The following is a 23,079-nucleotide window of genomic DNA, read 5'->3' as shown; positions in this document are numbered from 1 at the left end:
ACAGGTGTAAGATTTTGATACTACTGCTTTGTTTTTAGGATTCTTTGTTGGTTTGGAGCAACATTTTATGATTTGCCATTCCTATTTTTTTTAAACACTTCAGTTCAGATTATTGCTAAGTGAGGTAATTAAACAGTTCAGAGCGCGCTGACAACAGTCACAGCCACTGTCTCGGCGTCAGTTTGTCTACTTCAAAGCGCATTTGTTTTAATTGCCCAGATAAGGGTTTGGGGTTTGCTAGCTGGGAAGCTTCAGCATTTTCTTTGCTTTTAAAGTCATCACAATTTGATGTCTTCGTTAGCTTGAACTTAGTATGAACTTATTTTAAAATGAACCATGTACTTCAAGTACATGTTCAAGTTCATGTACTATACTCCTCTCGTTTGTGCAGAGGGCGGCACGGTGGCACAGTGGTTAGCACTGCTGCCTCACAGCGCCAGAGACCCGGGTTCAATTCCCGACTCGGGTGACTGACTGTGTGGAGTTTGCACGTTCTCCCTGTGTCTGCGTGGGTTTCCTCCGGGTGCTCCGGTTTCCTCCCACAGTCCAAAGACGTGCAGGTCAGGTGAATTGGCCATGCTAAATTGCCCGTAGTGTTGGGTAAATGTAGGGGAATGGGTGGGTTGCGCTTCGGCGGGTCGGTGTGGACTTGTTGGGCCGAAGGGCCTGTTTCTACACTGTAAGTAATCTAATCTAGGTTTTAGTTTATTATCTTAATCCATTAACTACATGTGATTGACAGAAATTTGTCTTTTTTGAAAATAATACATTCTTGCCTCATATTCTGCAAGGAACTATTGTTCCTAGTTGCCTTAGTACTCATGGGATTGTTTACGCAAATTGTTAACAATATCTGATATTATTGATAAGCAAATGCAACATTGTTTGGACAAGTTCTGTGTATCTACAAAGATGTACCATCTCTATCACAGCGGAATATAACTGCTGTGGGCGAAGAAAATATGAACTGGACATGTTTCTCAGCCAACATGGTCCCAATTACAGAGATGGGGAGACACCTGATGGTCATTACCTTCAGTCCACGGGAGGACTGAATTCAAAATATTTCCTAATAAGGGATGAGGAACATTTGGAATTAGGAATAAAAGTTAGAAACTCCAAGAGTATCTTTTGGCACAGTTTACAATGACTTCTGTGGTTTAATTCTTCTGAGACACAGCTCAACGTAACATCACTTCAAAGACAGAGCAAGAAAGGCATTGCCTGTAGTGTCAGCACTCAAACAGTCCTGAAGGATCTTGAAGGATAAGATATTTCTGTTGTCTTCATAGCTTTTAGTTAAGTATTGACAAACTCTTATTTATAGAGAGTCATAGAGTCACAGTTGTACAGCTCAGAAACATCAGTCCATGCTGACCAGATATCCTAACCTCATCTAGTCCCATTTGCCAGCATATCCCTCTAAATCCTTCCTATTCATGTACCCATCCAGATGACGTTTAAATGTTGTAACTTTACCAGCCTCTATTGCCTCTTCTGACAACTTGTTCCGTATATGCACCACCTTCAGCGTGAAAAAGTTGCCCCTTAGATCCCTTTTAAATCTTACCCTTCTCAACGTAAACCTGTGCCCTCTGGTTTGGGACTTCCCTACCTTGGGGAAAAGACCTTGGCTATTCAGCCTATCCATGCCCATCATGACTTTATAAATAGCTATAAGGACATCCCTCAATCTCCGATGCTCCAGGGAAATAACCCCAGCCTATTCGCCTTTCCCTATAGCTTAAACTTTCCAATCCCAGCAACAGCCTTGTAAATCTGTTCTGAATCCTTTCAAGTTTAACAACATCCTTCCTATAGCAGTGAGACCAGAATTGATTGCAGGGTATGAAAAGTGGCCTAACCAAAATCATATAAGGCCACAACATGAAGTCCCAACTCCAATACTCAATGCTCTGACTGACAAAGGCAAGCATACCAAACGCCTTCTTCACCATCCTATCCCCTGCAACTCCACTTTCAAGGAACTATGCACCCGCATTCCTAGATCTCTTTATTCAGCAACACTCCTCAGGACCTTACCCTTAACTATACAAGACCCGCCATGGTTTGTCTTACGAAAATGCCACAGCTTGCATTTATTTAAATTAAACTCCATTTGCCACTCCTTGTCCCATTGGCCCATCTGATTACGGTCACATTGTAATCTGAGGTAACCTTCTTCGCTGACAACTACATCACCTATTTTGGTGTCATCTGCAAAATTACTAACCATACCTTTATGTTCATATCCAAATCATTTATATAAACATTTAATCAGAAATTCTCACTATTTATACCTGGCTAGGACAGGTACAGCTGAAGATCATATTGTTATAAATTAAGAATTTTGAACTTAAGAGTATTTAAGTAAATGGCTTTATATCTCAAATGGAGTAAATGATTAACCTGTCCTAATTCTGTGTCATTGGGGCCAAAAGCAACTTTTTGATCCTAAATATAGTATCACCTCACATCTTTAAGACTTGGCTGAGTTTCAAACCTCAAAGTTTCCTTCAGGTTTGACATCATTGGTAATAAACTGTCTATAACAATATATCATCCTGAAAATACCAAAGTAATTCTACATTCAGTAACTGAGTGTAAACATTGCTGTTTTCACTTGATTCCCTTCATTTCATGTCTGGATTCTCTGAAAGAACATTCCAATCCAGGGCATATAACTCTCAGCAACGCACATTGTCTTCTTCAGTACATTCTTGCTGGAACTCAAGATTGCACAAACATTGAGTATTAAAGTCTGGCCCATATTTCCAACTGGTATTCTTTAGATTTACAAAGTGGCACAACCTATCACTCCCCAGGCTTAGGCATGATAGCTTCATGATTATCAGAATTTCAAATATCCAATATTCACATCTTTCAATACTTACTCATTAATTTCTTTATACTTTTATTCACTGATGGAGACATATCTTTAAAAGGTTTACACCTCACTTGCTCTTTTAAGAAAAGCTACCAAGGAAATCAATGTTAAATTTGTCTTTTAATTGAAGGAGAAGGTTAGCATGCCGCCACATTGCGACATACTTGTGGGTGCCTATGTTGACTAAATATAACATTTTACATCATGATTTCCATGGTCACAACATTATCTCACACTATGTGATTAGTCATTGCGATAGCTGCATTTACGTTTGAGAATATTGAAGTCTAATGTCAAATCAACATCAGACTGGAGCCTGGGCTTGCTTTGTCACTTCTTGGCTGCTGGGAATCAGGTTTTGTGAGTTCCAGCAAGAATGTACTGAAGAAGACAATGTGCGTTGCTGAGAGTTATATGCCCTGGATTTGAATGTTCTTTCAGAGAAACCAGACATGAAATGAAGGGAATCAAGTGAAAACAGCAATGTTTACACTCAGTTACTGAATGTAGAATTACTTTGGTATTTTCAGGATGATATATTGTTATAGACAGTTTATTACCAATGATGTCAAACCTGAAGGAAACTTTGAAGTTTGAAACTCAGCCAAGTCTTAAAGATGTGAGGTGATACTATATTTAGGATCAAAAAGTTGCTTTTGGCCCCAATGACACAGAATTAGGACAGGTTCGTCATTTATTCCATTTGATGCAAACAATGCAGCAAGGTAAGTGTTAGAATTTTATGTATATACAGCAACGCTTGCATGCATCATCCCAAATGTTACTTTCAACATGTTCAGAAGAAGCACATGTTGGATAAGGGGGTTCGAAGTTTATTGAGGAGAAGAATGGACAGGAATCCAAGAAAAAGGCCTCCTTGCCTAGAATGCCATTTCTTACTTAATCAAGGGGGCTCAGGAATTGTACATGGACTGACAGGGTCCTTTTTGGATGAATATTTAAGAAGCATTTTCAACGGTTAACAGCTCATTCAGGCTACGATTCTGTAGAGCATATTATTGCTCTTATCTTATTGGTCTTAATCTTATTGCATGCAGAGGAGGTTCCAGGTGCTGAATGGTCCACATCTGCTCCTATTGCATACATTTGCATGCACTATTTCCAAAAGCTGACGTCTGTAATGAAGGGGAAATCAATTAGTGCGTAGTGGTAAAGGGAAATAGAGGCAGCAGTCTGATAAGAGTATAGACTTTCTGAAAATGTGAAAATAATGCATGGACTCAAACAGTTAATAAGTGCAAAAAAATCTAAGGGCTGGAGACTTTTTAAGGATGTTCATTGTCATTTATTAATTAAATAATCTGTTAATATTTTCAAATATGAATTCACCTCTTTTACCGTATAGAACACACAATTACCTTTCCAAATATTAACATTGGACATGGTCTTATGGAATGATAGATTAATTAAAACATTTGTAAAGATTTACTGAACTTGAACTCTTCTACTCACAAAACTTGATGGAAAGTAAAGACCTTTAAATTAATGAGTTGTAAAGTAATTTGGAAAGCAGCTTGGCCATCTCACTTTAGATTGAAAGAACTTTCATATTTTCTGCCTTTCTCAATTTGATTATTAAAAGTGTATTCTAATCCTTAAGCCCACTCATTCACTTCTGTGCTGTTTTTAGTTACCTTGGCCTATTGCTTCCCTCTTGTGTCTTTGGTTCACTCAGTCCTATATGGAAGCTCCCTTGTTTGCCCTTTCGTGTTATTTCACTTACTTATTTCCTTATCTTAGTCCAAGCTCTTACTTAGCTGAATCAAACATTGCAATCTTCCACTGCCAGCACTGATATATCTCCATCAAACTAAATATATAGCTGCAAAACAACTTCTAAATTATAGATAGACTTTCATTGTAGACTCAGGCGTATGAACAAGTACATAATGAATTTAATGGGAGTGCTAGTCGAGGATTCTCTAAAGGTCAACATGCAGGTTGAGTCTGTGATTAAGAAAGCGAATGCAATGTTGTCACTTATCTCAAGAGGTTTGGAATATAAAAACACCATTGTGCTACTGAGACTTTATAAAGCTCTGGTTAGGCCCCATTTGGAGTACTGTGTCCAGTTTTGGTTCCCACACCTCAGGAAGGACATACTGGCACTGGAACATGTCCAGCGGAGATTCACACGTATGATCCCTGGAATGGTAGGTCTAACATATGAGGAACGGCTGAGGATCTTGGGATTGTATTCATTGGAGTTTAGAAGATTAAGGGGAGACTTAATAGAGACGTACAAGATAATACATGGCTTGGAAAGGGTGGATGCTAGGAAATTGTTTCCATTAGGTGAGGAGACTAGGACCCGTGGACACAGCCTTAGAATTAGAGGGGGTAAATTCAGAACAGAAATGCGGAGACATTTCTTCAGCCAGAGAGTGGTGGGCCTGTGGAATTCATTGCTGCAGAGTGCAGTGGAGGCCGGGACGCTAAATGTCTTCAAGGCAGAGATTGATAGATTCTTGTTGTCTCGGGGAATTAAGGGCTACGGGGAGAATGCGGGTAAGTGGAGTTGAAGTGCCCATCAGCCATGATTGAATGGCGGAGTGGACTCGATGGGCCGAATGGCCTTACTTCCACTCCTATGTCTTATGGTCTTATGGCCTTAATTTAATACTACAGAAGCAGATGACTAATCACAGCAGTCTAGAGCAATCTACTAAAGTATAGTAAGGCAAAGAATTGTAGATGCTGAAGATCTGAAACAAAAACAAAAACAAAAATTTCTAGAGAAACTCATCAGGTCTGGCACCATCTGTGGGAAGAAAACAGAGTTGATATTTTGAGTTTATTGACTCTTCATCACATCTGGTGAAGTAAAACTCATCTGATTCACTAATTTCCTTTACGGAGGGAAATCTGTTGTCCTTAACTGGTCTGGCCTACATGTAACTCTAGACCTACTGCAATCTTAACTGCCATCTGGACAATTAAGAATGGGTAAAAAATGCTGGCCTAGGCAATGATGCCTACATCTTAGGAAAAAATTTTTAAGAAATCCATCTTTAGGAATTATTCAAGGTTATTTATTTTAGAATGTTCAGATAGTAACAATGTAATAATGTCCTTTTCTCCTTCACTCACAACACCCTGGGAGCAATTTCAACTTCTCAACAATGTGTGCAGAAGGGGATGAGTGTCAATGCCGGCCCGTAATTCCCAGTCGGATTGTGGAGTCAGGGAGAATATTCCACAGTAGATAAATGATTATGGTTAACCTTTTGGTGGTAGTCTCGGTTTAGATGCTATCCTCCCAAAAAAACGCCCATAAACTGCACAGTGCATGCCCACATCAGATCTACAGCTGCCCTGAATGCAATTCCTGTCCGTCAGGCTATACAGATCATACTGGACTTTCACTGTCCACGCCACAGAGAATTAAAAGCTGCACAATTGAACTTCTAGACATGCGTTTAATTTTCAATTCATTCAGGGTTTCACTGGAGAAGGCAGTTGGGAGCTGCCCCCTTGAATGACTACAGGTGTGGGTAGACCCACAATGTTGTCTGGGGAGGGAGTTCCAGGAACATGAGCCAGCTACAGTTTGGTATTTCTAGTTAGTTTACTTTTTGTCAAAATGCGAAACAGAAGATACCTTTCTAAAAAAGCATCTGCATTGTAACTACAGTGCCAGAAGAATTCCACACAGTGAAGTGGAAATCTTTACCAAGAATAGAAGCTGCATCTGCTTGCATTTCTTACAAATGAAACTTGGTCACCTCTTTACCCACCAGGTGTCAAGAAGACACTTTGCGTGCCCCTCACACATGTATTAGTTAGATGCACACAAAGTCTTCATGAAAACTCCACCCAAACAGATATCATTTTAAAGTAGTTAGCAAAGCAATATATACTGAAGGAAAATGCGTGACTGTAACAATTCCATCATTTGCTAAATTGTCATCAGTTGCCTGCAGACTGTAACTGCCATTGAAGGTTCTTGGTGTTTTTGCTTCGTAAACTGAGTCAATCACAGACGTCATCATAAACATGGTAAAGTTTCAAAAGTGCACAAAGGTATGGGCTAAGCCTTCATTTAATGACGGGATTGAGATAATCATCTTTTTTGTTTGATTTAATTAAAACAATTTGAACTAAAGCTGTCAAGTTAACTTTTTAAAAGCAAAACATTTTTCCAACATTGAAACAGTGATTACAAAAGTAATTCATTCCTGGAAAGCACTTTGGGACCTGCTGTGATTGTGAGGTGTTTTATATAAATACATGTCATTCTTTCATTGCCACATACTTTATTCGTCAACATTTAGTTATCTTTCTGTTTTCTGTATTATGTATTTGTCTTCACAGTAGAAGACAGAAGTTGCACTAGTAACAAAGGGAAAGCTAGGTATTAAAAGAGTAAAAATATTAAATATTAGCAGAATTACAATCCAGCAGGTCCCAAGGACCTAATGGCCTACATCTTAGTGTTGTCAATGAGATTGTCAGAAAGGGATAATGGATGCTCTGGCAATAACTCTCTAAAACTTCCTAAATTCAGGAATCATCCCCACAGATTGGAAAACAATAGCACTAGTGTTCAAGAGAGGAAGGTGAGAAAATGGAATACAGGGCAATTAGCCTGATAGTGTTGTTGGGAAAATGATGGAATTTATTATTAAGGAAGTGATAACAATGCACTTAGAAAATTATAGCTTGATCAGGTCGAGTCAACATGGTTTTTATGAAAGAAAAATTGTGTTTGACAAACTTATTAAAAGTTTTTGTTGAGGATGTAGTTGGTCAGGTAAATATAGGGGAAGCAGTACGTGTTTGTACACCTGGCATTCCAAAAGTCATTCAATGAGATGCCACACAAAAGGTGCATCAGCCAGATAAGGCCCTATGGACTAGGAAGTAATATATGAGCCCAGATAATGGATTGCTTCTTGGACAGAAAGTAAAGAATGGGACAGAAGCTGGGACATTCTGAAGTTGGCAGATGTGACTGTAAGGGTCACATGCTGTAAGGGTCAGTGCTGGGGCCTCAGCTCTTTTGCAATCGACATTAATGGCTTGGACAAAGATTTTGAGAGTAGCACGATCTAAATTTGCTGAGAAAACCCGGCACATTGAGGGGCATTTCTGGCACAGTGGGCAGTGTTAGTGTCTGGGCCTGGGCTCAAATCTCTCCTCGCTCCACAGGTATGTAATGATGGCTCTGAGCAGTTTGGTTAGGAAATTGGGCATGTAAGTTTTGAGGAGGACACAGAGAGGCTATAAAAGGATATAAACAAGTGAAGTAGCAGATGAGGTATAAAATGGGTCAGGTGAAGTTATTTACTTTGGCTATAAGGTCAAAAAAACAGAATGTTTTCTAAAAAGTGTGGAACTTGAAATGTTGATGTGCAGAGAGACTTAAGTAAGATCATACAAGGAACACAAACAGTTAGCAATGAAAACAGAAAGTGCTGGAGAAATCAGCAGCCCTGGCAGCATCTGTGGAAAGAGAATTAATGTTCCAAGTACAATATGAAACTGTTTTGGAACGTTTAAGTTCTGAAGCAGGGTTATGGGACTTAAAACATGAACTCTGTTTCTCTCTCCACAGATACTACCAGATCTATTGAACCTTTTAGCAATTTCTGTATTTACTTCAGCTCTTCAAGATCTGCAATATTTTACTTTTATTAGACAAAGCTAGCCCGCAGTTACAGAGAACAATTAGGAAGATAAATGATATGTTGGTCTTTATTGCAAGGAGACTGTAGTATAAGAACAGAAATGTCTTCTGAAATTCTTAAATTTCAGAAAGATGATAAAGATGATAACACACTCTGAGGATTGTGTGCACTTTTGGTCTCCTTATATTAGGAAGGAGATAAATAATTAAAATTAATGCTGGTTCAGCTTCGGACACCTCACATCCCATCAATGATATGTTTAAAAAGCCGTAGGTTCCAGTCCCACTTCCTCCAAAGATGTATCATAACAAATTTTTGAACAGGTTCATTAAAAAATCTTGCCAATGAATACAGGGCTCTTGTGACCACCCTGGGCTGGAAAGCCGTGGTTCAAGTCCGATCTGCTCCAGAGGTAGCTAACCAACTTCGTCAAAATGAATCAAAACAGCTACAGTTACATTGGAGGGAGGATAGTGGAGGTTCACTAAATTGGTTCCGGGGAGGAAAGAGTTGTCCTATGTTGAAAGGATTGTGAATCTTTAGAATACTCCAATCAGAAGGTAGCAATGCTTCATTGTTGATTACATTTAAGGCTAGGATAGAAAGATTTATGATCTCTCAAGGGATATGGGGGAGCAGCTGAGAAAGTGGAGCTAAACTCCAGGATCAGCCACAATGATAATGAGTGATGGAACAGGTTCAAAGTTCTGTACGATCTCTTCCTTCTCCTATTGTAGGTGTACTCACTATATATCATGGTGTACTCTTTTGGAACATTGCAGTGGCTCCTTCGAACTGAATGCTTAAGATGGCTGACAACTTTAAAGGAACAATGTTTGGTAAGTCCACGTTAGCAGCACCCTCAAGTTTGATTTGATAAATACATTGATCAACTCTGTTCCCACCACCACCACTGCCACCATCATGGTCCTCCCCTACGCTCGCCTCCAGTGCCAGACACACAATGTCCTCACCTTTTGACAGTCCTGTGTTGTTGGGTTTGTTCAACCGAGTCAAGCAGCGGAGTTCCTCCCGCTGTATTTCCAGATACAGACGGCAGTTGGGGTGGATGCCATTTACCTAAAAGCCATGACAGGGAGCAATAAGTTAATATAATTCATTTTACAGCCACAACACATACTGTCTACTATGTGAACACACACACACACACCACACAAATACACATGCACAGTGCGCACACACACACACATGCACTCACTCGCAGACACACAGAGTGCCATTGGCTAACAGTGAATCAGGAGAAAGTGAGGACTGCAGATGCTGCAGGTCAGAGTTGAAAACTGTGTCCGTGGAAAAGCACAGCAGGTCAAGCAGCATCCGAGGCGCACTCCTGATGAAGGGCTCCTGCGCAAAACGTCGACTTTCCTGCTCCTCGGATGCTGCCTGATTGTTATGCTTTTCCAGTGCCCCACTTTTTGACTAACAATGAAACAGTACAGTAAGCTCACTGTGAACCAATGGGAACCATCATAAATGTCCGATATGTCAAGTTTTATTCTCACTCTTCACTCATGAGACATGAGCACCGCTGGCAGGGACAGAATTTATTACCCATCTCTAGTTGCCCTTGAGAAGGGGGTGGTGAGCTGTCTTCTTGAATCACTGCAGTCCACCTGCTGTAGGTGGACTCACATGTTGTGAGGGAAAGAATTCCAGGATTTTGCTCCAATGACACTGAAGGAACAGCAATAAATTTCCAAGTTAGGGTGGCGGGGAGCTTGGCGGGGAGCTTGCGGATGGTGGCGTTCCCATGCATCTGCTGCTCTTGTCGCTCAAGATGGAAGTGGTCGTGGGTTTGGAAGGTGCTGTCTGAAGACCCTTTGGTGAATTACTGGCAGTGCATCGAGCAGATAGTGCACACTTAGGTAGTGGAGTGACTTAATGTTTGTGGATGTGGTGCCAAAAAAATGGCTGCTTTGTTCAGGATGGTATAAATATTATTATACAACAGGGATAATTTAGCTCAGTGGCTCCCTGCCCTGTAAATTTATCTCTGGGAGTCGGATTTCACACATATCGGGGCACACAATTTGAACGATCTCCAAAGAACGGTCCTCCCTGAGAAAAATCCCCAATATTTCCCTCCCTTCTCCCGGAAAGCCTCACACTCTGTGGTTGCTAAAACTGCATGGCTGGTTGGCAGCCGTCAGTAGCCCATCTGTTTATCTCCAACGCAAGTAATTCGCGAGCGGGAAGGCGGCGGCGCTATGTAAACGCAGCCTCTGCCTTTTTTTTTCTGATTTATGGTCCAGGGACCCAGCAGCTGCAGTTAAAAAAAAACAAAAAGGTGACAGCCTCAGAATCCATGCGGCTTCTGTAACAAAGCTGGGGGTCTATCTTACCTCTGAAGCCTGCAGGGACACTGCCCTGAATCTGTGCAACAAAAGTGCACTAAGAATAAACTGTCATTTCGATCACAATCACACAAAGCACCAAGGTATGAAACAATTTTTAAACAGTTAAAGGTGGTAATTTTCCTAATCCTCTTTTTCCCAGTGATTTCCCTCCCCAAGAAGCCCCTGACACAGGCTTCAGGTCGTGTCCAAATGTAAATTGATTCGCGCTAAGGTGAGAGAATCTCATTTCTTTCTGGCGGAGTTGCCTGACACTCCTGGTCAGGATTCTCTCCCTTTGCAAACTCCCGGCTTTGTTTTGAACATGAGAGACTTGCCCCGAGCACTTACCGAAAACAAGGAGCAGAAGGTGAAGGAGATTTTGAACAGGATCTCCCTCATGGCGACGCCTTCTTCGGTTCTTTCCAATGAGGGCTATTCCTTCCAGTCGGTAACACCATCAGCTCACTCACACACACCTCCCCACCCCGATCCTTCCAGATGGGAATGAGCAAAGTGTACAGGCTGCCCGTTCACATCCACCTCTACTCAGACACGCTCTCCCACTAACTGGCACTGACTGCGACTTCACTTCCCAGAGATTCCTCAGGAAAATGTTATTCAACTCTCTCACTCCTTCCCGTTTTTTCTCCCTCCTCCACTCCACCTCTCACTCTCCCCCTCTCCTCCTCCCACTCTCTCAAACCTCCTCCCACTCTCCCAATTCTCATCCCCCCCTTTTCTCCTTCACCCTCCCTCCCTCTCCTTCACCCTCAGTCCCCTCCTTCACCACTCTCTCCCTCCCCCTCTCTCTCCATTCCCTTTTCTCCTCCCCTCTCTCTTAGTCTCCTATTTCTCTGTCCATTTCTCCTTTCTCTCTCCCACTTGTCCTCAGTCACCACTCTCTCTCCTCCTCACTCCTTCACCCCCTCTCCCCACCCCTCCTCCCTCTCTTGCTCCTTCACTCCTCCCTCCCACTCCTCCCTCTCTCCCTGTCTCACTCTCCCACTCCTCCACCCCCTCTGTTCCTCTTTGTCCCACTGCTTCGCCTATCTCCCCGATTCCTTCAGCTTTCTCTCTCCCACTCTTTCATCTCTCGCTCTCCTCGACTTCTTCATCCCTCTCCCACTCCTTCCCCTCCCTTGCCTCCTTCTCCTCCCTCTCTTACTCTTCTTTCTCTGCCACTCCTTGTCCCTTTTTCTGCTACTCCTTCCTCCACTCGCACTTCTTCCTGCCTCTCCCTTTCTCTTTCATCAGACTCGTCTTTCACGCCATCTATCTCTCTTGTTCTCCTCCCACTCCATCTCCTTCCTTCAGCACCCCTTTACATTCTCTCTCTCTCTTTCCCCTCTTCTTCCCTTCCCTCCCCTCCCCTCCTCCTTTCTCTCTGTCCTCCTTCCCTATTTCAATCAACAAAAAAATGTACCATTGATATTAAATAAAGACTGGAAATGCCCAACAGATCTGGCAACATTATTTAGTGAAGGAACTGTCACCTCCTTTTTCAGAGTCAGACTGACATGTTTTCCGTTTCTGATTTGACTTCATTTGGGTTGAGGACAGGTCTCTGATTTGAAAGGAAATCTTGTTTGCACTCCACAGATGCAGTGTGACCTGCTGAGCATTTTCAGAGTTTTCTGTTGTTTTGTCAGATTTACAACATGAATATCGAGGTCGATTTGAAACAATCAGATTTCCATTTAAAAAGTATTGTCTGGTTCAATAATGAGGAAATCTGCCAGCATTCTGACACTTAAAGTTGACAAGGCACTGGGAACGGATGAAATGTATCTAAGAGTATTGAAGGGAATGAGGGTAAAGCTTGCAGAGGCACTGGTCAGAATCTTTCAATCTTCCCTGGATGCTGGGCAGGGGCCAGAGTCTGGAGAATTGCCAACAATGTGCCTTATCCAAAAAGGTTGTCAGACTAATCCCAGTAATGACAGAGCAGTTTGTGCAACTTCAATAATGGGGAAGCTTTTGGAAGCAATTGTTTGAGATAAAATTAGTGATCACATTGAAAATGTGGGTTCATAGTTCGACAGTGTGGAAAGAGGCTATTCAGCCCATCGGGTTAACACTAACTTTCCCACCTTATTCCTGCATTTCCCATGGCTAATCCACCGACTCTGCATATCTTTGGACTGTGGGAGGAAACCAAAGCACCTGGTAGAAACCCATGCAGACACAGAGAGAATGTGCAAACTCCACACACACGGTCACCCAAGGCTGAGAATTGAACCTGAATCCCTAATAGTGTAAGGCAGTAATGCTAGCCATTGTGCACCTTAGGCTTGATTAGGAAAAGTCAGCATGGGTTTTTGAAGTGCAAATCATAACTAACTTGTTAGAGTTTTTTTAAGAGATAATGGTGAGGGTTGGTGAGGATAATGCTGTTGATGTGATAAACATGGATTTCTAAAATGTGTTTAACACAATGCAACACAACAGACTTGTGAGGACAGTTGTAGGTCATGGTATAAAACATGGATACAAATTTGGTTTATTCTGTAAAACAGAATAATGGTCAATGGATTATTTTCAAGTGGCGATGGGGGGTGGGGGGGAGGGGAATTAGTAGTGGTGTTCCCCAGGGATCAGTATGGGACCCTCACTTTGATTTGATCTGAATCTTGGTGTGCATGGGATAATTTCCAAGTTTGCAAATGACACTAAACTTATAATGATTGTAAATTGTGACAAGCACAGTGTGGAACTCAAAAAGGACATTGACAAGTTAGTGAAATGGGTAGATAGATGATGGATGAAATTCAATGCTGAGAAGTCGAAAAGTGTAGCATTGGAAAGGCACAGCAACTCAGGCAGCATCTGAGGAGCTGCCTGACCTGCTGCGTGTTATGACATGGATAAAACCTTCTTGCTAATTTTAAACCAGCAACATAGAAAAGATTTACCCCTTGCGGTAATCTGTGAAAATGCGAGAGGCCAAGAACTATTTAAAGTAAAATGTAATAACTTTATTTCTTAAAGTATAACAGAGATTAATTAACTAACAACTATTTACAACTCCTTCCTGTAACTTATCATTTATTTTACCTTATATAATATTATTCCGATAAAACACCCCAATTAAGATTAACCAAAATTCAAATTTCAAAACCAGGCAGCTGTTAAATCTTCCTTTTGTATCTTCCTCTGTAGATTTTCTTCTTCTTAGGATTTCTCTTTCATTGGTCATTGATAGATAAATTAAGAGAGCTAATTTTCCAGGCAGTCTGCAAATGTTGGTGGCTTGGCAGTCCTCTCTCAACTGTTCAAGTCTTCCCAGTCTTATACCCTAAAGCATCGGATTGTGTCATTGGCTTTAATATTGTCAATGTACTATATTCAAACTTGCTGGAGTTTGGTATTTTTTGGGGTATAATTTAAACTGATTGGTGGCATTCAAATTTGTTTTTGTATCTAGGCAACCAGCTACTCTAGCTGCTGGAGCCCATGTTACATTGAGAATTCTCCAGCAGTCTGTGAGTCTCTCTAAGTCCTTTATACTCTAAAAGGTATAGTACACTTCTACACCTTCATAACACCTCCACCCTTAAGAAAAAAAATGAACCATCATAATGAAAAGATTTTTTTCACTCTTTAAAAACATTACCCGAAGATACAGATACCTTTAATTTAAGTTCACCTTAATGTTATCAAGTTTTGAGAAGATTTGTAGCTGGGTTTGAGGTTCTAGATGTAGGTTTGCTTGCTGAACTGGAAGGTTCATTTTCAGACGTTTCATCACCATACTAGGTAACATCTTCAGTGAGCCTCCGGATGGAGAACTACTGATGATTCCTGCCTTCTATTTATGATTGCGTTTCTTTGGGTTGGTGATGTCAATTCCTGTGGTGATGTAATTTCCTGTTACGTTTCTCAGGGGGTGGTAAATGGGGTCCAAGTCAATGTGTTTGTTGATAGAGTTCCAGTTGGAATGCCATGCTTTTAAGAATTCTCATCTGTGACTCTGTTTTGCTTGTCATAGGATGGATGTGTTGTCCCAGTTGAAGTGGTGACCTTCCTTATCTGTATGTAAGGATACTAATGAGAGAGGTCATGTCATCTTGTGGCTAGTTTTCAGCCTGTTTTTCCAGTGTAGTGTTTATTACAGTTCTTGCATGGTATTTTGTAAATGACATTAGTTTTGTTTGTTGTCTGTATAGGGTCTTTCAAGTTCATTAGCTGCTGTTTTGGTGTGTTGGTGGGTTTGTGGGCTACCATGATGCCAAGGGGTCTGAGTAGTCTGGCAGTCATTTCCGAGATGTCTTTGATGTAGAGGAGAGTGGCAGGGTTTCTGGATGCATTATGTCTGCTTGCTTGGTAGACTGTGTTCACTGGGTACCCATTCTTTTTGAATATACTGTACAGGTGATTTTCCTCTGCTCTGCGTAGTCCCTCTGTGCTGCAGTGTGTGTTTGCTCATTGAAATAATGCTCTGATGCAGCTTCGTTTGTGGATGTCTTTCCATGTCTTCCAACCTTAACATCTTCCCACACATATGTAAAACATTAAATAAATACCAATCTCATCTAAACTTTATCAGTTAAATCATCTAAACTTTATCAGGTAAGGTCAGGTCCACACCCCCTACGACCCACCCTCCCATTCTGGCACTTTCCCCTGCCACCGCAGGAACTGTAAAACCTGTGCCCACACCTCCTCCCTCACCTCTATCCAAGGCCCTAAAGGAGCCTTCCACATCCATCAAAGTTTCACCTGCACATCCACTAATATCATTTATTGTATCCGTTGCTCCCGATGCGGTCTCCTCTACATTGGGGACACTGGGCGCCTCCTAGCAGAGCGCTTTAGGGAACATCTCAGAGACACCTGCACCAATCAACCAAACCGCCCCGTGGCCCAACATTTCACCTCCCCCTCCCACTCTGCCGAGGACATGGAGGTCCTGGGCCTCCTTCACCGCCGCTCCCTCACCACCAGACGCCTGGAGGAAGAACGCCTCATCTTCCACCTCAGAACACTTCAACCCCAGGGCATCAATGTGGACTTCAACAGCTTCCTCATTTCCCCTTCCCCAACCTCATCCTAGTTTCAAACTTCCAGCTCAGTAACTGTCTCCTTGACTTGTCCGGACTTGTCGAACCTGCCTATCTCCTTTTCCACCTATCCACTCCACCCTCTCCTCCTTGACCTATCACCTTCATCTCCTCCCCCACTCCCCCATTGTACTCTGTGCTACTCTCTCCCCACCCCCACCCTCCTCTAGTTTATCTCTCCACGTTTCAGGCTCACAGCCTTTATTCCTGATGAAGGGCTTTTGCCCGAAACATCGATTTCGCTGCTCATTGGATGCTGCCTGAACTGCTGTGCTCTTCCAGCACCACTAATCCAGATCTTTACTAGATAGTTCACCTGACTCAACATTGTCTTAATTTGATCGGGACCACTAAATCTAGCTTTGAAGGGATCTCCTATCGCTGGTAGCAGTACTAACATGTCATCCCCTTGGGAAAATGTCATTCTTAGAGCTTTTATCTGCCACCTACTTCATTCTAAGCTCTGCCCTTTTTAGGTGCTGTTTAGCTAACTCACCTACTCAATTTAATCTCTCCCTCATCTCCGATCCATATTCTAAGTGTGAAATCTCCAACTTTGATCCTGTCAATTTTTCTTTAATTAATTTCAAAGGGCCTCTCACTTCATGCCCAAATATTAACTTGAAGGGAGTGAACTGAATAGATTCATTTGGGGCATCTCTAATGGCAAACAATATGAATGGGATACCTTTATCCCAATCATTCGGCTAATTCTGACATGGTCTTTGAGGTCTGATTCTACCTTTCTAAAGCTCTCAGGATTCAGGATGATTTTCATTGGATTTAAAGTGCTGTATCCCTAAGCTATCCATAACCTCCTTAAACAGCCTAGCAGTAAAGTTTGACCCTTGGTCCGAATGAATCTGTCTGCATAGCCCATACTGTGTAAAGAAAGCTACTAACTCCTCTACCACCTTTTTTGCCTTAATGCTCTATAATGGAATTGCCTCCAGACATCTAGTAGACACATCCATTACGATTAACAAGTACTGGTTCCCACTTCCAGTTCTCAGGAAGGGACCTACAAAATCAATAATAACCCGTGTGAAAGGTTCTTCAAATGCCAGAATTGGCATCAGAGGTGCTGGTTTTATTACCGTCTGTGGCTTACCTACCATTTGGCATGTTTGACATGTATGTCAAAAGTTAACCACTTGTGCATTCCAGGCCAATAAAAATGTTTTGACCCTTAGCCTGAGTCTTTCGTACCCCTTGGTGACCTCTTACAGGTAGTTCATGTGCTACCCATAACATTTCCTGTCTGTATGCTACTGGCAACATAATCTGGTGCACTTCAGCCCATTTGTCCTCTGCACTAACCTGCCGTGGTTTCCATTGCCATCTTAGGATTCTAGCTTTCAGATCATAACACTCTGGAATTCTCTGCCTCCTTTTTTGGAGTATGCATCCACATAAATATCTTCTATCATCTTGTCTTGCTGTTGCAAGTCTCTTAGCTTTACAGGACTAAACACTTGTGTCTGACCCTCTGCCTGTTCAGATTTTTCCTGCACCATTACATCAAACAGGGTGTCCGTTAACTGAACCTCAACTCCTTCACCTTTCTCTTTACTTTTCGCTTTGTCCAGTGACTTATGATAGTGGGATCTGGGTACCACACAGTCTGGGAAAATACCAGGATATTTCTGTTTTAACTCCTCAGTTTCTTGGTCTTCCTTGCGCTTCTCCACAACAAGGGATGTTGCTCCCACCTTGGATCCTGCCAAATCATTCTCAAGAACAAACTGAATTCCTGGAACTGACACTCTGTCAATCACTCCCACTGTAACTTCCCCAGTCTTGAGTTAGCACCCCAATCGGATCTTACATAGGAGAGCACTAAATTTCTGTCCATCTATCCCACAAATTATCACACTCTCGGGTAGTAGATCAGAAAGTGTGCATATCTGCTTATCTCTCACTATCAGTGACTGGTTAGACCCTGTATCTCTCAAAATTATAACTTCTTGTCTTTCTCCCCCTGTTCTTTCTAAGTAAACTTTACGCACAGAGGCAAATTCTTCTGTAGAGATCAGGTACTAATTCCATACCCAAGCCCCTGCTTAGACTGTACATTCTCCTGCACTAATGCCACTGGCTTAGCTTCTTTTACCACGTCTTTTCCATGTTACGTACTCTCTTTTGTAGTGTAGGATCTCCCCTTCTCCCAACTTCTATCCCTCATAGGTCAAAATTCTGGCCAGGTGCTTGTCTTATGCATCAGCATATATTCATCTGCTAATTCTGCTGCCAAATCTCACTTCCTGAACTTTCTGTTCCTCCACGTGAATTTTTACCATCTCTGGAAGTGAGTTTTTAAACTTCTCCAGCAGAATAATTTCTCTTGGTGCTTTAAAGGTCCTATCTACTTTTAAAGCATGCACCCATCTTTCAAAATGACTATGTTTATTTCTTTTGAGCTCAACTTAAGTCTGACCTGGTTCCTTCTTTTTGTTTCTGAACCATTGTCTTTACGCTTATTGTACTAATTTACAAGCATTTAAACTAGCTTGTTTAACTACATAATCTCTTGACCCCTCATCTGACAGTGCGGCAAATACCTCACTAGGTCTGCCAACTAGTTTAGTCTGGACTATCATGACCCATAAATCCTTGGACCACTCCATCTGCCTAGCCAATTTTTCAATAAAATAAAGAAGGCATCAATATCTTTCTCATTAAAATGTGGCAGAGTTTTGACATATTTGTATATATCACTATCTTCTCTTTTAATCTCCATCCTGTTAACTTCACTTTGCTGACTAATTCACAACCTCTCAGGTTCAAATTCTCTCTCTTTCTGCTCAGCTAAGAACCTTCTCTCTCTTTCTCTTTCCTCTATCTCTTCTCTCTCTCTTTCTCTCTTTCCTCTCTCTCTTTGTTTATCTTCTAACTCCATTTTCCTCAATTGTAATTTGTTTTTCTACCACCACTGCACTTGTCTTGTTTCTCTGACACACCTACGTGTTTGAGTAATTCCCTTACAATTTCAGCTTTACTTTTGTCCTTGGTTAAACCCAAATCTAATTTATTTTCTAATTCTAAAAGTATGGCCTTTTTCAGTCTTTCTGAACTTTCTTGGCAAATTTGAGAATCATCTTCAAATCCCAGAATCTCCTTAGCAATTTTGAGGGCCACTTCTCTCACTTTTAGTTAACCATAAGTCACTGAAATTAAACAAATTGTCTCACCTACATATTATTTGAAGATCTAGGACACTAACTTGCAAGTGTTTAAAACTGCTTGGACTTTTCATACCCCCAAATCTATTCAAATCTGTCTAAAGTAGTTCAAATCAGAAATCCAAGGCCCAAACTGTTCAAATCGTGGACAAAAGCCCCCAAACCATTCAATTCCCGACAATGAGCCTCCAAACCTGTTACAACATTGGGTAAGTCATTCTTGTTAATTTAAACCAGCAGCACAGAAATATTTATTCCGTACAGTAATCTATGAAGATTTGAGAGTTCAAGAACTATTTAAAGTAAAAAGGAACAACTTTACTTCTTAAAGTCTAGCAAAGATTAATTAACTAACAATTATTTACAACTCCTTCCTCTAACCTATTGTTTATTTTCCCTTATATAATACTAGTCCAATAAAAGCCTCTGATTAAGATTTACCAAAATTCAAATTTCCAAACCAGGCAGCTGTCGAATCATCCCTTTGTACCTTCCTCTAGATTTTCTTCTTCTTAGGATTTCTCTTTCACCGGTCATTGATAGATAAATGTACCTTTAAGAGAGCTCATTTTCCTGGCAGTCTGGTGGCTTAGCAGTTCTGATCCCAACTGTTCAAGTTTCCCCAGTCTGATACCCAAAGCATCAGATTGTGTCATTGGCTTTTAACATTGTCAATATACGAAATCAAACTTGACTATAGTTTGGTTTTTTGGGGTATAATTTAAACTGATTGGCCGCATTCAAATTTGTTTTTTTTTCCAGGCAACCAGCTATTCTAGCTGTTGGAGCACATGTTATATTGTAAATTCTCCAGCACTCTGAGTCTCTCTAAGTCCTTCACACTCTTAAAGGTACACCTCTACACGTTTATAACATGTGCCTTTCCAATGCCACACATTTCGACTCTGATCTCCAGCATCTGCAGTCCTCACTTTCTCATCCATGCCGAGAAGTGTAAGGTCATGCACTTTGGTCAGAAGAACACTGAAGGACAACATAAAATGGGGGGTACAATTCTAAAGGGGAGTGCAAGATCTGAGGGACCTGGGTGCACATGTGCACAGACCATTGAAGGTATAGTACATTCGGAGAGAGCAGTAAATAAAACATGCAGTGTTCTCACCTTTTTTAAAAGGGGCATAGAGTACAAGAGCAAGAAGTGATGTTGAACTTGTACTCGACACTTGTTTGACCTCAGATCCAGGAGAAAATGAGGACTGCTGATGCTGTAGATCAGAGTCGAAAAGTGTGGCACCAGAAAAGCCCAGCCAATGAGGCAGCAGAGTTTATGCCTGAAACATCGACTCTCCAGCTCCTCAGTGTTGCCTGTTCAACTGTGCTTTTCCAGTGCCACACTTTTCGACTCTGACCTCTGGTGCAGCATTGTGTCCAGTTGTGGATGCCACATTATTGGAAAGATGTGAGTGCATTGGAGAGAGCGCAGAAGTGATTTACTACAATGGTTCTGGGGATGGGAAATGTTAGCAACAAGGATAGATTGAAAAAGTTGGGATTGTTCTCCTTGCTGAGAGGAGATCTGATTGAGGTTTTCAAAATCATGAGCTGGTCTGACAGAATAGACAGGGAGAAGCTGAGTATGCTTCGAAAAGAAACAACGACAAGAAAACACAAATTTAAAGTGATGTACAAATGAACCAATAATGATGTGAAAAAAAATGTTTTCACAGAGAGAATAGTAAGGCTATGGAGTGTACTGTCTGGAAATGTAAAGCAGGCAGGTTTAATTGATACTTTCAAGGTGGACATTAGATGTGTTTTTTGTATGCTATTGGTCTGCAGGGATAAACAGAAAAAAGACACAACTGGAAGTCGGCACTTGATGGTAGAGCCAGGCCAGGTATCATGGCCTGAATGGCCTTCTTCTGAACCATACTAATCTGTGATTCCCTGGTGTTACCTGGACATAACTTATGTTTGGGGCTGAAAATGTGTTGCTGGAAAAGCGCAGCAGGTCAGGCAGCATCCAAGGGACAGGAGAATCGACGTTTCGGGCAGAAGCCCTTCTTCAGGAACTTATACTAATGTTTGGATCAAGTTGCTGAATGTTTTGTTTCATGTCGAGATGTTTCTATCTTCTATTTCTTTACACAATTCAGAGCTTTACAGAATTTTCTATATTTGTGTCATTATAGCTAGGTGCAGTTTGCCACAGTTCTAGAATTTTCTCTTAGAGTGGGCACTCAGTTGATTGACTCACTAGTTCCAAAGACGAAAGCAGTCAAGTCACTGTATAAGGATCTGTGGTCTGATAGCTTAATCAAACACCATAGTGACTTCATACACATAGAATTGTGGCTGACTCTCATTCTCTGCTTATCACCATTGTCTGGATTAGAGTGGTGCTGGAAAAGCTCAGCAGTTCAGGCAGCATCCGAGGAGCAGTAAAATTGACATTTCGGGCAAAAGCCCTTCATCAGGCATAAAGGCAGAGAGCCTGAAGGGTGGAGAGATAAGCTAGAGGAGGTTGGGGGTGGGGAGAAAGCAGCATAGAGTACAATAGGTGAGTGGGGGAGGGGATGAAGGTGATAGGTCAAGGAGGAAGGTGGAGTGGATAGGTGGAAAAGAAGATAGGCAGGTAGGACAAGGCATGGGGACAGTGCTGAGCTGGAAGTTTGGAATTAGGATGAGGTGGGGGAAGGGGAAATGAGGAAACTGTTGAAGTCCACATTGATGCCCTGGGGTTGAAGTGTTCTGAGGCGGAAGATGAGGCGTTCTTCCTCCAGGCGTCTGGTGGTGAGGGCGTGGCGGTGGAGGAGGGCCAGGACCTCCATGTCCTCAGCAGAGTGGGAGGGGGAGTTGAAATGTTGGGCCACAAGGCGGTGTGGTTGATTGGTGCGGGTGTCCCAGAGATGTTCCCTAAAGCGCTCTGCTAGGAGGCGTCCAGTCTCCCCAATGTAGAGGAGACCGCATCGGGAGCAACGGATACAATAAATGAGCAGGTAAAACTTTGATGGATGTGGAAGGCTCCTTTAGGGCCTTGGATGGAGGTGAAGGAGGAGGTGTGGGCGCAGGTTTTGCAATTCCTGTGATGGCAGGAGAAGGTGCCAGGATGGGAGGGTGGGTTGTAGGGGGGCGTGGACCTGACTAGGTAGTCATGGAGGGAACAGTCTTTGCAGAAGGCGGAAAGGGTGGGGAGGGGAATATATCCCTGGGTCTTTTTGGAGGTGGCGGAAATGTCGGCGGATGATTTGGTTTATGCGAAGGTTGGTAGGGTGGAAGGTGAGCACCAGGGGTGTTCTGTCCTTGTAACGGTTGGAGGAATAGGGTCTGAGGGCGGACGTGCGGGATGTGGACGAGATGCATTGGAGGGCATATTTAACCACGTGGGAAGGGAAATTGCGATCTCTAAAGAAGGAGGCCATCTGGTGTGTTCTGTGGTGGAGCTGGTCCTCCTGGGAGCAGATACGGCGGTGGCGGAGGAATTGGGAATATGGGATGGCATTTTTGCAAGAGGTAGGGTGGGAAAGGTGTAATCCAGGTAGCTGTGGGAGTCGGTGGGTTTGTAAAAAATGTTAGTGTCAAGTCGGTTGTCATTAATGGAGATGGAAATGTCCAGGAAGGGGAGGGAGGTGTCAGAGATGGTCCAGGGAATTTAAGGCCAGGGTGGAATGTGTTGGTGAAATTGATGAATTGCTCAACCTCCTCGCGGGAGCACGAAGTGGCGCCAATGCAGTCATCAATGTAGCGGAGGAAGAGGTGGGGAGTGGTGCCGGTGAAATTACGGAAGATCAACTGTTCTACATAGCCAACAAAGAGACAGGCATAGCTGGGGCCCCTACGTGTGCCCAGGGCTACCCCTTTAGTCTGGAGGAAATGGGAGGATTCAAAGGAGAAATTGTTAAGGGTGAGGACCAGTTCGGCCAAATAAATGAGAGTGTCGGTGGAAGGGTACTGTTGGGGACGTCTGGAGAGGAAAAAATG

General features: G+C 42.3%; 1 protein-coding gene across 3 annotated transcripts in view; it reads right to left on the bottom strand.

Moving 5' to 3' along the window:
- The window catches only part of vipr2 (vasoactive intestinal peptide receptor 2), a 148,631-nt gene extending 137,096 nt beyond the window's left edge, over positions 1-11,535 (bottom strand). For all 3 annotated transcript variants that reach the window (XM_072576200.1, XM_072576199.1, XM_072576198.1), the window contains exons 1-2: positions 11,244-11,535; positions 9,513-9,618 (exon numbers count right to left, since the gene is read on the bottom strand). In XM_072576200.1, coding sequence (XP_072432301.1) covers positions 9,513-9,618; positions 11,244-11,294 — 157 coding nt within the window. In that variant the 5' untranslated portion in view covers positions 11,295-11,535. The remainder of the gene's footprint in view (positions 1-9,512; positions 9,619-11,243) is intronic.
- Positions 11,536-23,079: the final 11,544 nt, after the last annotated feature.

Source organism: Chiloscyllium punctatum, chromosome 8 (genome assembly GCF_047496795.1).
Source record: "Chiloscyllium punctatum isolate Juve2018m chromosome 8, sChiPun1.3, whole genome shotgun sequence".
In the NCBI taxonomy this organism is placed as follows: domain Eukaryota; kingdom Metazoa; phylum Chordata; class Chondrichthyes; order Orectolobiformes; family Hemiscylliidae; genus Chiloscyllium; species Chiloscyllium punctatum.
Note: the sequence above shows the minus strand (reverse complement) of the source record. Positions and strands in the feature narration are given on the sequence as shown.